Source organism: Miniopterus natalensis, chromosome 22, assembly GCF_054644295.1.
Source record: "Miniopterus natalensis isolate mMinNat1 chromosome 22, mMinNat1.hap1, whole genome shotgun sequence".
NCBI lineage: Eukaryota > Metazoa > Chordata > Mammalia > Chiroptera > Miniopteridae > Miniopterus > Miniopterus natalensis.
This window is the reverse complement of record NC_142102.1, coordinates 12,377,692-12,391,938: the sequence shown is the minus strand read 5'-3', so window position 1 is coordinate 12,391,938 and position 14,247 is coordinate 12,377,692. Positions and strand designations below refer to the sequence as shown.

Sequence of the window (14,247 nt, the reverse complement as noted above, 5' to 3'; positions counted from 1 at the left end):
CCAGAACGAAGTGGGTTTTTTTCCTCCGTAACAACGGTCTCATCTCCCTGGGAGGCAGGGGGGTCCCCTTTTCAAAGGAGCTAATAAAACCCCAGCAGCCGGGCAGGGACCCAAAGCCCCGCGGGGATGGGCCTCCCACGCGGACGCTCCGCCCACCGCAGGCTCCGCCCACCGCAGGCTCCGCCCACCGCAGGCTCCGCCCACCGCCCGGCTACCTGGGCGGGGCCGCTTCCGGAGCAGCCCGGAAGTGTCTGTAGCTTAGCAACCAAAGGACTCCCGCAAGGTGACAGCGCTGCAACCCAGTTGGCGCGGGACCCGCAGCCCCCCGCCCCGGCCCCCTGCGCTGTGGCTGCGGGGTTCCCCTTTTTCAACACACCTGCCCCCCTGCCCCCCTCGCTCACCAGGGCCAAACACCATTTTTTGAGCACCTGTCTCGGGCTCCTCCCTGCTGGCTCGTCGCTTTTAAAGGGGACCCTGAGAATGGCCACCTTTCTCGCTGATCGGGAAACCAGGCTCGGCCAGGGCGAGGGCCCTGTTTTCAGGGTGCAGGGCAGGTAGATCCCACCTACCGGTTCCCCACTCCAGAGTCTGGGGGAGGAGCAGCCACTTAAACTTGACCCCAAAATGCTTTATTTTCCATAATGACTAGGAACTCGTGTCCCTATAAGCCCAAGGGACCTTAAGGGACCAGAGACACCCCCCCCCCCCACCTTTGCAACATGGCAAACAGACCCAAGGCCTGAAGGGCAGTGAATGCATTCGAAGTGGACGGGGTGCGTCCGACCCCCCACGATCCAGGCTCAGTTTGGTTGGCAGGAGACCTTCAGAGTGAGAAAGGGCGAATGTTTTTCGGCCGCTGGGCTCAGGGAACCATAGAGGGAGCTCGAGAGGCTCCAAAAGGCGGGAGTATGCGTGACCCCTCTGGCCCGGGCGAGGCTGGAGTCTGTGCCACCTGATGGCTCCAGGCACCGCTCACAGCGTCACCCCCCGCTCCTTAAACAGCTGCTTCAGAGCATCTTCCAGCTGCCGGTTTGTCCCCTGAAGCCCCTTCACCACCTGGGCTGCCCACTCGAAGTACTCCTGGACTCGATGCTCCGACCATCCTGCATGTGAACGGACAGAAAAGTGCTCACGGCGTGTCCAGGCTTTTTTTGTTTGTTTGTTTGTTTTCAGGGGAACTGAGCCATCTGGGCCTCCAGGAGATGGACCCTCCCCATGCCCTCAGAGCAGGCAGGGAATCCTACCCTCTGGGGTGCAGCGATTCAGGTCCCTCAGATTGTACAGCTTGTCCGCCAGCTTCACCAGTTTAGCCCCCGGGCTGCTGTGGGGGGCGTGCTCCACCTGCAGCCTCTTTCTCTCCAGCTTGGGCAGAGTCTTGTCATCCGTCACCTCCTCCACCAGACGCCGCACCTGGGCCCCAAAGTGCAGCTCCAGCTCATCCAGGGTGGTGTCAGTGTCCTCAACCGTGTCGTGGAGCAGGGCTGCCTGGGGACAGGCTTGCGCTCAGCCCTGTGACGCCAGCCAAGGGGTGCCCAGAGCCGAATGGGGCCCCTGGTCCCCACCCCAGCCTCCTGGAAGAGGAGGGGGAGTTACCTGTAACACCACAATGTCAGTGACTCCCGCCTCGTGGGTCAGGATCCGAGCCACACCTGATGTGGGGGGGGAGGGGCAAGGCAGGAAGTCAGACCGGAGGGATGTCCCAGGCCCGCGTGTTATGGGTTTTGTAGAGCCAGATGTGGCCCCTCACTAACTGGGTGACCTCGGGCAAGTCCTTGACTCTCTGGGTGTCAACCATACACAGGGAACAGTCATGCCCACCGCCCCAGGTTGTTTGAGGCTTAAACACCCACAGTGCCTGGCACAAAGCTAGGTGCAGAGCAGGTGCTCATGGAGGTGCACGCCTCCCCCCACCCCTTCCACCGACGCCGCAGCGGTTGCTCCCAGGGCTGCGCGCCCACCGATAGGGTGGTTAATGTAGGGGGTCCCTTCGGGGTCCATCCGCCGCTGCCGTCGGTGCTTGCGAGCCGCGAAGTCGGCAGCTTCCAGCAACTGCGCCGCCTCGGAGCCCATCGCGCGGGTGGGGCGAGCAACGGAGGTCAAGAAAGCACGGGAAGCCAGCTCGAGCTCCACAGCGCCCCCTGGCGCCGAGGAGGCCCCGGTGTTGTGGAAGCGGGTGCACGCGGGTTCCTCTCGAGGGGGCCGTCCTGGTCTGTGTGGGGGGCAGCCCCCCGGTGCAGTGCGCTGTGCTGGGGGCGCAAGGAGAACACGGCCTGGGGAGCATCTGTGTTCATAGCGCCCAGGGGCACTGGGGCGTGGACTGTTACTTCCTTATAGTCTGCAGCTGTGGCTCAGTAAGGGCAATGTTGGGGCTCCTAAGGCTAGGGCGAGGTGGAGGTGACCTCTCAGGGGCTTCCAGAGGAGGCTGTCCTTGAGGATGCCGCTGCTCTTCAGTTGGGTGACCCTTGTCCAGCCGATCTCTCCGGTACAGCAGGCTCCTCCGTACCCCCCAGCACATCCCCCTGCAGGTCCCCTGCTCCCGCAGCAGGACCCGGGCTCTTCTGGGGAGCTGCTTGGGAGGAAGGGAGCCTGCCCTTCTGATAAGGGCTGGTCCCTTCCACTCTCCCCACGGGGTGGAGGAGGGTGTGGGCAGCCCGTTTCCGCCTGTCCCCAGCCCCCCTGCCCCTCCCTTCTGCGTTGCCTCCGCATCCTTACTTGTGCCAAACCACCCAGGATGCTGATGGCCACCGCTACTCTGGTTTCGGGCAAGTGCTGCCCCCTGCAGGTTGCAGGGGGCGACTGAGGCACCCGGGCGGAGTGTGAGGCCCTTCACCAGGTCTACCTGCCCCGCTCAGCCCGGCCTCAGGTGAGAACTCCAGCCCCAAAGCCACCGGAGCGCCGCCAGGGAGTCCCCAGGATCTGGGGCCCCGTTTCTAAATCCCGGGTGGGAGGCTTGTAGCTCACACGCTGGTGGAGAGACAGACCGCAAACAGGAAACACGTAAATACATGACTGCGAGCAATTCGGCGAAGGAAAAGTTCAGGGGGCCGTGGAAGCGGGTGACAGCGAGCCATGCGCGCGTCGCGGGGCGAGGGTCAAGGCTGCCAGGACCTTGTACTCCGGGGGTCACACACGTTATGGTCGGGGTTGGCCATCCCGAGTCTTTCCACGGGTGGCTGGAGGGTATCTGTGCGCCCCCTGCATTTGTGTTCACAAATCCGGCATCTATCCGGGGAGAGGGCCCGAGCTTTCTCTGGAGCCTCAGGGGGTTCAGCTCCCCACTGGCTGCACGAGCGACGGCCAGCATCCTGATACCGTCCCCTCTCCCACAGGCGCCCGGCCCGCTCCTAGCGCTGGGCCTCTCGTGGCTGCTGCCCGCGACCCCGGTGCCCGCAGGCCTGGTGCACTTGTGCCGCGGTCGGGGGTGGGGCCCGGGCCGCTGCGGGCCTCCCTCTGGGTGAGGAGTCGCGCGCCCCCTGCAGGTCTCGGTGGAAACACACTAGGCGCTCGCCCAGCTTCTCTGCGCTGCGGATCCCGCTGAGCTCCCCCCCTGCCCTGCGTGCCCACGCTTTGGCCCCGCCCCCTCCCAGCGCCCCGCCCCGCGTGCACACGCTTTGGCCCCGCCCAGCGCCCCGCCCCGCGTGCACACGCTTTGGCCCCGCCCCCTCCCCGCGCCCCGCCCTGCGTGCCCACGCTTTGGCCCCGCCCCTCCCTGCGTGCCCACGCTTTGGCCCCGCCCCGCCCTCCCCGCGCCCCGCCCTCCCCTGCGTGCCCACGCTTTGGCCCCGCCCAGCGCCCCGCCCCGCGTGCCCACGCCTTGGCCCCGCCCCCGCCTGCCCAGCGCCCCGCCCGCCCTCCCCGCGCCCCGCCCCCGCCCCGCCCCCTCGGGCCGCGCCCCGACGCAGGGCTGGGGCGGGGCAGCCGGTGGCGGATTCCTGAGCCCCGACCCTGCCCGCGGGGGAGACGGAGACTGCGCGCGCCCGGGACGAGCCCCGCGATGACTGTGCGTAGCCCCGGGATCTCCCCTCACCCCGACCCGCCGTCCGGGGGTGCGCCCCGCGCCCGCCCCCCTTGGCACCTGCCCCGCCATCCCCGGCCCCCGCCCCCCTGGCACCTGCCCCGCCATCCCCGGCCCCCCCCCAGCCCCCGGCCCCCGCGGGCCCGCAGCCCACCCGCCGTTCGCCCCGCCCGCCCGCAGGCCCCGTCGGCGGAGCAGCTGCGCAAGGACGGCAACGAGCTGTTCGGGCGCGGGGACTACGAGGGCGCCCTGGCGGCCTACACGCGGGCGCTGGGCCTGGGCGCGGCGCCCCGGGACCAGGCGGTGCTGCACCGGAACCGCGCCGCCTGCCACCTGCGGCTGGTGAGCGAGCCGCCGTCCCCGTCCCGGTCCCCGGCCCCGTGCGCGTCGCGGTCCCGCGTGGGCCCCGCGCGCCCGCCCCTGGGCGCGTCCCGGGGGCGCCGGCTCAGCCCCGTTTCCTTCCCCAGGAGCGTTACCAAGAAGCCGAGTCCGAGGCGTCCAAAGGTAGGGCGCGTGCCCGCGGGGGCCCCGGGGCCGCCTCCTTCCCACGTCCACGCGCGCCTCCTCCTCTGCAGCCGCCCTCCCCTGTCCTGAGGCTGAAGCCGGGGCCCCCACGCCCGTCCCCCGCCTCCCTCGGGCCCCTTCCCTGACCGGCTCCCGTGTGTGCCCAGCGCTCGAGAGGGACGGCGGGGACGTGAAGGCGCTGTACCGGCGGAGCCAGGCCCTGCAGAAGCTGGGCCGCCTGGACCAGGCCGTGCTGGACCTGCAGAGGTGTGTCCGCCTCGAGCCCAAGAACAGGGTTTTCCAGGAGGCCCTGCGCAGCATCGGGGGCCAGATTCAGGAGAAGGTACGCGAGTGACCCGGAGAGGGCACGGCTGGCGCTGGCCGGGCCCCGGGGCACTGGTGGATGGAGCTGGGTCAGAGAGGAGGTGCCGGGGCCCATGGGGGTACAGCGATGCTCAGCCTTGCCAGCGGGTAGGGAAAGGCAAACTGGAGCCACGGCAGGGTGCCGTCTCCTCCTTGGTAAGTTGGCTCGCTTTGCTGGGAGGAGGGAGGCCCTTACCTCAGTGGTGAGGTTGGGGCCTGGGCCCGCTCGTGGCTGCTGCAGGGGGTGTAGGTTGGCACAGCTCCTTGGGGGAGCCCTTCAGCGCACGGCTTAAAGTTGTAAACGAGCTGGTCCTGTGATCCAGCCTCTTCTCTTTCCTAAAGCCTCACCCACGCGAACAAGTGGGCACGTTGACTGCAGGCTTGTCTGTCTCCATGAAAAATCGGAACTTGCCTGAATGCCCAGCAGTAGGGGGGTGGCTGAGTAGACCCCTGTGCTCTAGTTACTGAGAGTAGGTAGATCCACGCCAAAATGTCCAGTAACACGTACAGCATATTATTTATATTAAAACGATCCCTCCACACACACCTCCAAGACAATACTATATTTTTTCTGTGTGTACGGTTGGATACGTAAAGACAAAGAAAAATAATTCGAACATATACACGTAAAAATGGAAGCAGCGTGGCTTCTGGGGAAAGGAACAGGATGAGGGGCTTGTCAAAGGAGACTTCGCTTCATCCGTTAATTTTTTAAAAATAAAGCAGCATTGTTTATGTGGCATGTACATTTAAGTAGTTCAGGGGGAAGGAACCTGAAGACCATCACGCAGTCTGACTGGGCTTGAATTAGCCAGGTACTTTGGTGGTAAAATGCTGAGGCTGGAGAAGCAGGTCGTACGCTGGCAAATGCCTCACGGAAAGGCTGGCCCTGGGGGAGCGGACGGTTCCTCTCAGCCGCAGCTCTGCTTGATCCACAGGGTCTGCCTGGAGCCGTGTTGGGAAGGGTCAGGGAGCAGGTCACCTAGGCCGGCAGGAGAAGGTGTCTGCCATGGGTGCAAGAGCGGAGGGCGGGGCACAGCACACGTTAGGCCTGTGCCACCCTCCATGCCCAGGACCGTGGGGAGGGAGAGGCCTGGGATGATCTTGGTCATTCAGATTATCTTTAAAAACTCAAAAAGAGAATACTCGACCCAAGGGTGTGGGGAGAGTGTTGGCAGCTGCCTCACGACCTGCTGCTCCCTTGCAGGAAGGGTAACTGCGGCCCTGCCATCAGTGGCACCGGTGGGAGTGGGTAGCCTTTGGGTGACACAGTGCCTCTCCTCTGAGTGGCATTGCCTTCAGCACGGTGCCTCCCCCGCTGCCCAAGCGGGAAGTCGCTTGGAGAGGAAAACAGCCGCGGGAGGTTGGGGAGAAGCTGTCGGGCGAGTCTCTTCCTGCCCACGGTAGCTTGGTGCTAGCCCTAAACCCAGACATCCTCGCCGGGCCTCCCTAAGACGGAGCCAGGCCCTGGGAGGAGCCAGAGAACAAAGAGGGACTGGGCTGCCTCTGGCCCGGAGCGGTGATGTCTCAGCTCTGCTGGTTTGCCGTAGGTGAGGTACATGTCTTCCACCGACGCTAAGGTGGAGCAGATGTTCCAGATCCTGTTGGATCCCGAGGAGAAAGGCACCGAGAAGAAGCAGAAGGTAAGGGGCCCGGCCTGAGCGAGGGCTGGGCTTCGGGGGGAGCTGCCTGTCTGCACTGCCCTGCCTGCGTGCCCATGTTCCCCCAGAAGCCCCCGTGGGCCGGTCTGCTGCATGTTGCTGCTCAGATCGTGCAGCTGGGGTCCCAGAGCCTGGGCGGGAGCTCGGAGGGCCTGGGGCCTGAATGCCAGGAGCTGGGCGCACAGAGTGACTAAGGCTCGGTCCCCGCCCTTCACTCCTCGCCAGGGGCTCGGGACCCCAAGAGCAGGCTCTTCCCTCTACTAAAGAAGGGCCCTGAAGTTCGGCAGGTTCAATGTGCAGCCAAGGCGTCCCGGCTGGGCCAGAGCTCAGGGCCTCCGCCCTCCCGGCCGGTGTGTGTGTCCATGTTGTCATGTGCTCCCTTGGACACAGGCCTCTCAGAACCTGGTGGTGCTGGCCCGGGAGGATGCCGGAGCCGAGAAGATCTTCCGGAGCAACGGGGTCCAGCTCTTGCAACGCCTGTTGGACACAGGGGAGACCGACCTGATGCTGGCGGCTCTGCGCACGCTGGTCGGCATTTGCTCTGAGCACCAGTCACGGGTAGGTGGGGTGCAGGGTCTAGTTATGCCGCAGTCAGTCCGTCCATCCCTCCTTCTGCCCATCTACCCTTCCACCCCCCATCTTACTCCCACAACAATTTAGGCAGAGTACAAGGAGACATGACAGGAGAGGGAAATATTAAATGGCCCGAAAAAGACCAACATGATTTGGGACAAATTGGGGCTGGGAAAGGGCAGAGCCGCCCACTGGCACCTGGGCACACGCTTCGGCGGGAGGCGAGGGCTTCCATGCGTGGCCAGCTCGCTCACTGCCCATGTGGTAAAAGCAGGCTTGCTGCAGAAACAGGCCCCCTGTCCTTCCCTGATGTCACCCACAGCGTCTTTACCATCCAGACAGTGACCAGACATGAAGGCTCGACACTGAGCTCTCAGCAGACTGTGGTGGTCAGTACAGACCCGCAGAGAGCAGTCCGGCCCTGGCCACTGGTGAAGTCTGTGCCCCAGCGCTTGCCTGAGCCGGCTGGACCCAGGGGACAGGAACTTGACCCTTGGTTGCTTCTAGAGGAGCCCATGATTTCTAGATCAGGGTGGAACTGTGACATGTTCTGTGAAAGTTGTTTAGGCCAAACTCAGCCTCTGGCCACACTCACCGCCCACGTTGGGGATCTTGATGGCTGCCCTCACCAACCAGAGGCTCTGTCCCCCTCTCCCACCCAGACAGTGGCCACCCTGAGCGTGCTGGGGACTCGGCGGGTGGTCTCCATCCTGGGCGTGGAGGACCAGGCTGTGTCGCTGGCTGCCTGTCACCTGCTGCAGGTGATGTTTGATGCCCTCAAGGAAGGCGTCAAGAAAGGTTTCCGAGGCAAAGAAGGCGCCATCATTGTGGGTGAGTGGAAGCAGGTCTGGGGTCCCTTGGGTGCTGTTGTCATGGATGGGAAGGGGCTGAGCCAGCCAGGCCTTTTGGGAAAATGGTTCTAAGCAGCCAGGGTGCCTGTGGGGAAGCTGGAGCCCAGCCCGGAGCTCGGGATGCAGGTCCCCCTCCCGCTTAATCTCTGGCCCTGTGGGGAAGTTCAAAGGTCAGGCAGGGCTGGGCCGCGGTGGAACCTTCCAACGTCCTCTTGTTGCCAGACCCTGCCCGGGAGCTGAAGGTCCTCATCAGTAACCTGCTGGAGCTGCTGACCGAGGTGGGGGTCTCTGGCCAAGGCCGAGACAACGCCCTGACCCTCCTGATTAAGGTGGTGCCCAGGAAGTCTCTCAAGGACCCCAACAACAGCCTCACCCTCTGGGTCATTGACCAGGGTAGGTGATGCTGTTTCAGAGAGAGAGACGGAGTGAGTGTTGCCTCTCGCGCTTGGTGGCTGGGCCCACTCATCCCCGGCAGCCGCGGGTCTGCACGCAGTGCGCCCTGAGGCCTGAGCCAGACCCTGCGGCTGGCAGGGCCGGACGCTTCGGCTGTGGCGTGCGTGTCGGGCAGGCCCTCCAGCCGTTCCTGGGGCTGGACTTGGTGCTCTGCTCCTGAACAGGGTGTCTTTCCTAAATAGGTTTGAAAAAGATCCTGGAGGTGGGGGGCTCTCTGCAGGAGCCTCCAGGGGAGCTCACGGTGACAGCTAACAGCCGCATGAGCGCCTCCACCCTCCTCAGCAGGCTCTTCGCCGACCTGAAGTGTGACGCCGAGAGGGAGAACTTCCACCGCCTCTGCGAGAACTGCATCAGGTGAGCGCGTCCCCGCCTCCCCTGCTGGGGGCTCCAGCAGAGCCTGGGTCCCTGGGGAGGGGCAGCCTCGGGGAGGAGGTGCAGGGGCCGGGGGCCCAGGCCCACTTCCTGTTCCCCAGGGACCTTCCTTCTCAATCCTCTGTGATGCCACCTGGAGCCCAGGCTCTCTTTCCTGAGCACTTGCTGTGTCTCTCCGAGCACAGCGGTGCAGGTGACATTCCTGCTCTTAAGGAGCTTACAGCTGGGAGAGACAGATGACAAACTATGACATAAGCGGAACGATTCCAGACCTTCCTGAGTGCGGAAGGAGGTAGACAGGGTGGAGTGAGTGAAAGGTGGGGTGTCAGGGAAGGCTCGCAGGAAAGCCTAGTCCAGGGCCATCGCTCTGCTGTCTGGGGGAGTGGCCCAGGCGTCCCGTTGGCAGCTTTCCTTGCTGTTCCTTGAGTGTGCAGGTGCCTGGCCAGTGGAAGGGAAGGGGGGGCAAGGAAGGTACCTTTATGCTGGTCTTGGTGTGACAGCTGTCACCCTGTGCCCCTCAGGAGCTGGTTTGAGGACCACGGGCTGGCCGGGAAGCTGCGGGCCATCCAGATGGTGTCCTGCCTCCTGCAGGGCCCATGTGAGGCCGGGAACCGGGCCCTGGAGCTGAGCGGCGTCATGGAGAGCGTGATCGCGCTGTGCGCCTCCGAGCGGGAGGAGGAGCAGCTGGTGGCGGTGGAGGCCCTGATCCACGCGGCCGGCAAGGCCAAGCGGGCCTCCTTCATCACGGCCAACGGCGTCTCGCTGCTGAAGGACCTGTACAAGCGCAGCGAGAAGGACAGCATCCGCATCCGGGCGCTGGTGGTGAGAGGCGGGCCTGTGGGCACCCAGCCAGGGGGCAGGGGCTCCGGGCAGCCCCGGCCGCTCCAGGAGGAAATAGGGGACCCTCGGGCTGCGCATGCTGCCCCCTAGGGCGGTGGGAGGAGCTCCAGGAGGAGGCGATGGAGTTTGGAGGACAAGCTGGGCCGGGCGGGTCAGAAGGGCTGGGCCTGCAGGTGGCCCCGGCAGCTGGTGGTCTGGGGTCCGTCTGGCCTCCAGGAGCCTGCTGCAGCCGTGGTCCTTGGGGAACCGGGTCCTCCCCCAGGGCACTGAGTCCTGGGTTTCTTCGTCCCATAAGGACCTTGACCTTGGCGGAAGCACCTGTCTTCTCCCCACACATCTTAGCTGCATCTGTAAAGAGTTTTCTGGGTTTTTTCTGTGACGTGGGAAGGAACAAAGCAAATCCCAGGACAGATTGGGAGGGGTTGGGGCCCAGGACGGCGCAGTGGCCAATGTGTCAGTCTAACCAGGCGCCATGTTGCGTGGCCACCCCACTATGGCATTTTGCTGCCAGATGCTCTGGGTGGTAGCCTTGCAGAGTGCCAGGGACAGCCCATGCCAGGTGTGTGGGAGCCCAGCTCTGCTTCTGTCCCCAGAGGCCAACAGCTGGCTCTTGTTCTCCCTCCAGGGGCTCTGTAAGCTCGGCTCTGCCGGAGGCACCGACTTTAGCATGAAGCAGTTTGCTGAAGGCTCCACTCTCAAACTGGCCAAGCAGTGTCGAAAGTGAGTCATCGGGCGTTGCTGTGGCTCCCCCCTCGGTGTGACCTCAGGAGGGGGTCTGGGAGGAGGGCAGGGTCCGAGTCCTGCCATGAACTGCTTCCCTGTTTTGATTGGATGCCCAAGCCCCTGGTGCTCCCCCTTGGTCTTGGTCTGCCCCCTTCTCACCCCCTGTCTGATGCTTCCCCACGACCCTGCGTGTCCCCAGGTGGCTGTGCAATGACCAGATTGACGCGGGCACTCGGCGCTGGGCAGTGGAGGGCCTGGCCTACCTCACCTTCGATGCGGACGTGAAGGAGGAGTTCGTGGAGGACGAGGCTGCCCTGAAGGCTCTGTTCCAGCTCAGCCAGGTAGCTCCTGGTGCTGCAGCCGTCCGGGGACACTGGGGTCAGAGCCCACCAGGCTTCCTTGGCAGATCACGGCCCCAGGGAGGGAGGGCTGGCAGCCTGAGTGGTCACACTGTAGTGTGGGCATATTGCCGGCACCAGCTCTCTGGAGGAGTTGGGTGGTCACAGGTATGAGCTCCCAAAGTCTGGGCCAGCCTGGGGTCTGGGGATGTTCCCAGGTTCATCCTGGGGTCCAGGTGGTCAGCCAAGGGTAGAATCGGGCCCTGGGCCTGGGATCCAGCGGTGATTCAGCGCGGCTCTGGCCCCTCTGCTCCTGCAGTCCGAGGAGCGGTCAGTGCTCTTCGCGGTGGCCTCCGCCCTGGTGAACTGCACCAACAGCTACGACTATGAGGAGCCTGACCCCAAGATGGTGGAGCTGGCCAAGTACGCCAAGCAGCACGTGCCTGAGCAGCACCCAAAGGTGAGGGGCCGTGGGAGGGCTTGGGGGTCTCTGCATCACTGGGACAGGTTGACTGGAGCATCCGCAGCAGACAAGGCTCATTTAAGTGGGTTTCTTTCCCTCTGGTTTCACATTCGTCAGTCTGTTCTGTGAGAGGGGAGGACCCCTTTCCCTGTCCAGGGAGCCGGATCCCCTCTGCTAAGCCGTCTCCTTCCCCAGGACAAGCCAAGTTTCGTGCGGGCGCGGGTGAAAAAGCTGCTGGCGGCGGGCGTGGTGTCGGCCCTGACGTGCATGGTGAAGACCGAGAGCCCCGTGCTGACGAGTTCCTGCAGGGAGCTGCTGTCCAGGTGAGCCCACGCCACAGGCCCTGCTGCTGCCACCAAGGGAGCAGGTCCCCACAGGGGCCTCTTGGGAGGTGCCCACCGCTTGGCTGCTTCCTTCACTGAGCCCAGGAGTGGAGCATCTGCCTCCCAGAGCCTGGGCCTGCGCCCACCCACCACTGCCTTCTCCCCACAGGGTCTTCCTGGCATTGGTGGAAGAGGCAGAGGACCGAGGCGTTGTGGTTGCTCAGGGAGGAGGCAAGGTGAGGGGTGCCGCACCCCTTCCTAGTGGTCTGTGCTAGAAAACAGGACTCCGTGGCTGCTGCGCCAGTGATGAGTGCTCCATGTGGAGGGGGAGAGCTCTGAGTGGCCAGGAGGAACCCGTTCCTGCTGAGCGGGTGATGCTGAAGGGGACGGGCTCCCATTAAGGTCCGGAGTTCTCCTTGCCCTGTGTCTTTGACCCCCATAGTCCCAGTGCCCAGCACAGCCCATGTCTAGCCCTTAAGTGGTGTTTCAGGGAATGTTTGGGTAGCTTAATGGGAGACCTCAGAGAGGTGACGAGGGTCTGAGCCCCCGTGATCTGCAAGCCTGGGGGTTGAAAATGGTGAGGCCGGCAGTCAGGGTGTCAGGGCCTCACACTCCTGGGCACATCCTGATCACCAAAGGGCTTGTCCCTACAGGCTCTGCTCCCGCTGGCCCTAGAAGGCACTGATGTGGGGCAGACAAAGGCAGCCCAGGCTCTTGCCAAGCTCACCATCACTTCCAACCCGGAGATGACCTTTCCTGGAGAGCGGGTGCGTGTCTTCCTGCCCCAGCCCTGGCCTCTCCTCCACCCCTCACTGGGTCCTGACAGCCTCTGACCTGGGCTGTGGCTCCTTAGGACCAACAGGAAGTGGCAGCTTTGCTGAGCCCCGGGATGGGGAGGGCAGCCTGTTGGGTGGACCACTACCTGCAGGGTCATTGGGGTTGGTGGGGGCTGGGGCTTGTAGCCCTGACAGGTGGGGTGCCTGTCACAGGTCTATGAGGTAGTCCGGCCCCTTGTCTCCCTGCTGCACCTCAACTGCTCAGGCCTGCAGAACTTTGAGGCGCTCATGGCTCTCACAAACCTGGCAGGGATCAGCGAGCAGCTCCGGTAAGTTCCTCGGGATGTGGGGGGCCTGGGCAGGGTGCCACGGTTTAGATTATCCCCAGTGAAGCATTTTACAGTTTGGAAAGCACTCTTTGGTCAGACAGTCTTAAGTGCTGAGTCAGAGCGTTTTCTGTGGTCCCATGTCATCTCCCAGGCCTGGTCAGAAGGCTGGACACCACAGCAGCTCGCACCTGGTGCATGAGCGTCCTCGGACACCACGCAGGGAAACCCTCGGCCCAGGGCGGGTTCCATGAGGACTCGGGGGTGGAGGCTCTGGGGTGCCAGCCCTTCTACTCTTGGCTCCACAGGCAGAAGATCCTGAAGGAGAAGGCTGTGCCCATGATTGAGGGCTACATGTTTGAGGACCACGAGCTGATCCGCCGGGCGGCCACAGAGTGCATGTGTAACCTGGCCATGAGCAAGGAGGTGAGGCTCGGTCCAGGCAGCCACGTGGGCAGGCGAGCAGAGGTGCCAGTGGGTGGGTGTGGCCCCAGCGAACTTGGTCTCTCCCTGGTGTGGCCGCAGGTGCAGGACCTCTTCGAGGCCGAGGGCAATGACCGGCTGAAGCTGCTGCTGCTCTACAGTGGGGAGGAAGATGAGCTGCTGCGGCGGGCGGCCGCCGGGGGCCTGGCCATGCTCACCTCCATGCGGCCGTCCCTGTGCAGCCGCATCCCCCAGGTGGTCAGTGCCTCTTCTGCAGGGGGGGCGGTGGGTGTTCCCCCTCCTGGGGCTCAGCCTGTTGCTCGGTGTTCACACTGCCCTGGTTCCTACAGACCACGCACTGGCTGGAGATCCTGCAGGCTCTGCTCCTGAGCCCCAACCAGGAGCTGCAGCACCGGGGCGCCGTGGTGGTGCTGAACATGGTGGAGGCCTCGCGGGAGACCGCGAGCACCCTGATGGAGAGCGAGGTGCTGGAGATCCTGTCGGTGCTGGCCAAGGGCGCAGAGGGCCCTGTCACGAGGGCGGCCGCAGCCTGCTTGGGGAAAGCGGTGGAATATGGGCTCATCAAACCCAACCAGGACGGAGAGTGAGGGGCTGTCTCATGCACACGGAACTGCGGCACAGGGAACAAGGACCTGCAGCTTTCACCGTAGGGACGGGGCTGCCCAGCACTCTGGCTTCTCCACAGCTGCCCTGTGATGTCCTCTGTTCTTAGGGACCACGCTCACCACAGCGCTGCTCTGCCAGCACTACCTCCAGCCTCACGCAGAGGGCTTTTCCTGCTACTGCACACTCCTGGGAAGGGGGATGGCTGCCCCTCACTCAGCCCCAGGGTTGTGGCATCGGACGGGCGCATCAGGCAGCCTCACCAGCAGCGAGCGTCACCGAGCCTGCTAGCAGGACTGCCCCGACCTCTAATAAAAGCGTGTGGACTCAAATGTGTGCCCTGTTCGAGGCCTGGGCGGGCTGGCTGTGGGTCTCCTGGAGCAGGAGCTGGGGTTCCAGTGCACGCGGGAGGCACCTCTGGGAAGGAATCCCATGGGTTCGCCCCCCCCCCACCCCGGGCAGCTCAGTCCCCCACTGGAGATTCAGGGATGAAGCCTGGAAAGCTGATCAGTGAGTGGGTCTGGGCAGAGACGCGGCCCTTCAATACTACTGTCCTCGCTTTTTTGAGAGTTCTCGCGACCGCGCGCCACGCGGGCTCGGGTGGGTGTGTCACCGGCCC

At 64.3% G+C, this 14,247-nt stretch overlaps 2 protein-coding genes across 2 annotated transcripts; one reads left to right on the top strand and one right to left on the bottom strand.

Moving 5' to 3' along the window:
• Window positions 1-884: 884 nt before the first annotated feature.
• On the bottom strand, window positions 885-2,070 carry HDDC3 (HD domain containing 3). The gene is made up of 4 exons (XM_016217157.2): window positions 1,959-2,070; window positions 1,594-1,649; window positions 1,245-1,485; window positions 885-1,103 (listed from the first exon to the last, which is right to left on the bottom strand). Exons 1-4 carry the CDS (start codon window positions 2,068-2,070, stop codon window positions 973-975), a joined length of 540 nt encoding a protein of 179 aa, XP_016072643.2. The 3' UTR covers window positions 885-972.
• A 1,877-nt stretch (window positions 2,071-3,947) lies between these two features.
• UNC45A (unc-45 myosin chaperone A) lies at window positions 3,948-14,012 on the top strand. The gene is made up of 20 exons (XM_087829266.1): window positions 3,948-4,000; window positions 4,196-4,357; window positions 4,483-4,519; window positions 4,687-4,862; window positions 6,433-6,525; window positions 6,934-7,101; window positions 7,779-7,947; window positions 8,190-8,360; window positions 8,603-8,774; window positions 9,314-9,614; window positions 10,258-10,352; window positions 10,555-10,696; window positions 11,013-11,153; window positions 11,352-11,479; window positions 11,649-11,715; window positions 12,133-12,246; window positions 12,469-12,584; window positions 12,890-13,007; window positions 13,107-13,262; window positions 13,355-14,012. Exons 1-20 carry the CDS (start codon window positions 3,995-3,997, stop codon window positions 13,610-13,612), a joined length of 2,790 nt encoding a protein of 929 aa, XP_087685392.1. The 5' UTR covers window positions 3,948-3,994; the 3' UTR covers window positions 13,613-14,012.
• Window positions 14,013-14,247: the final 235 nt, after the last annotated feature.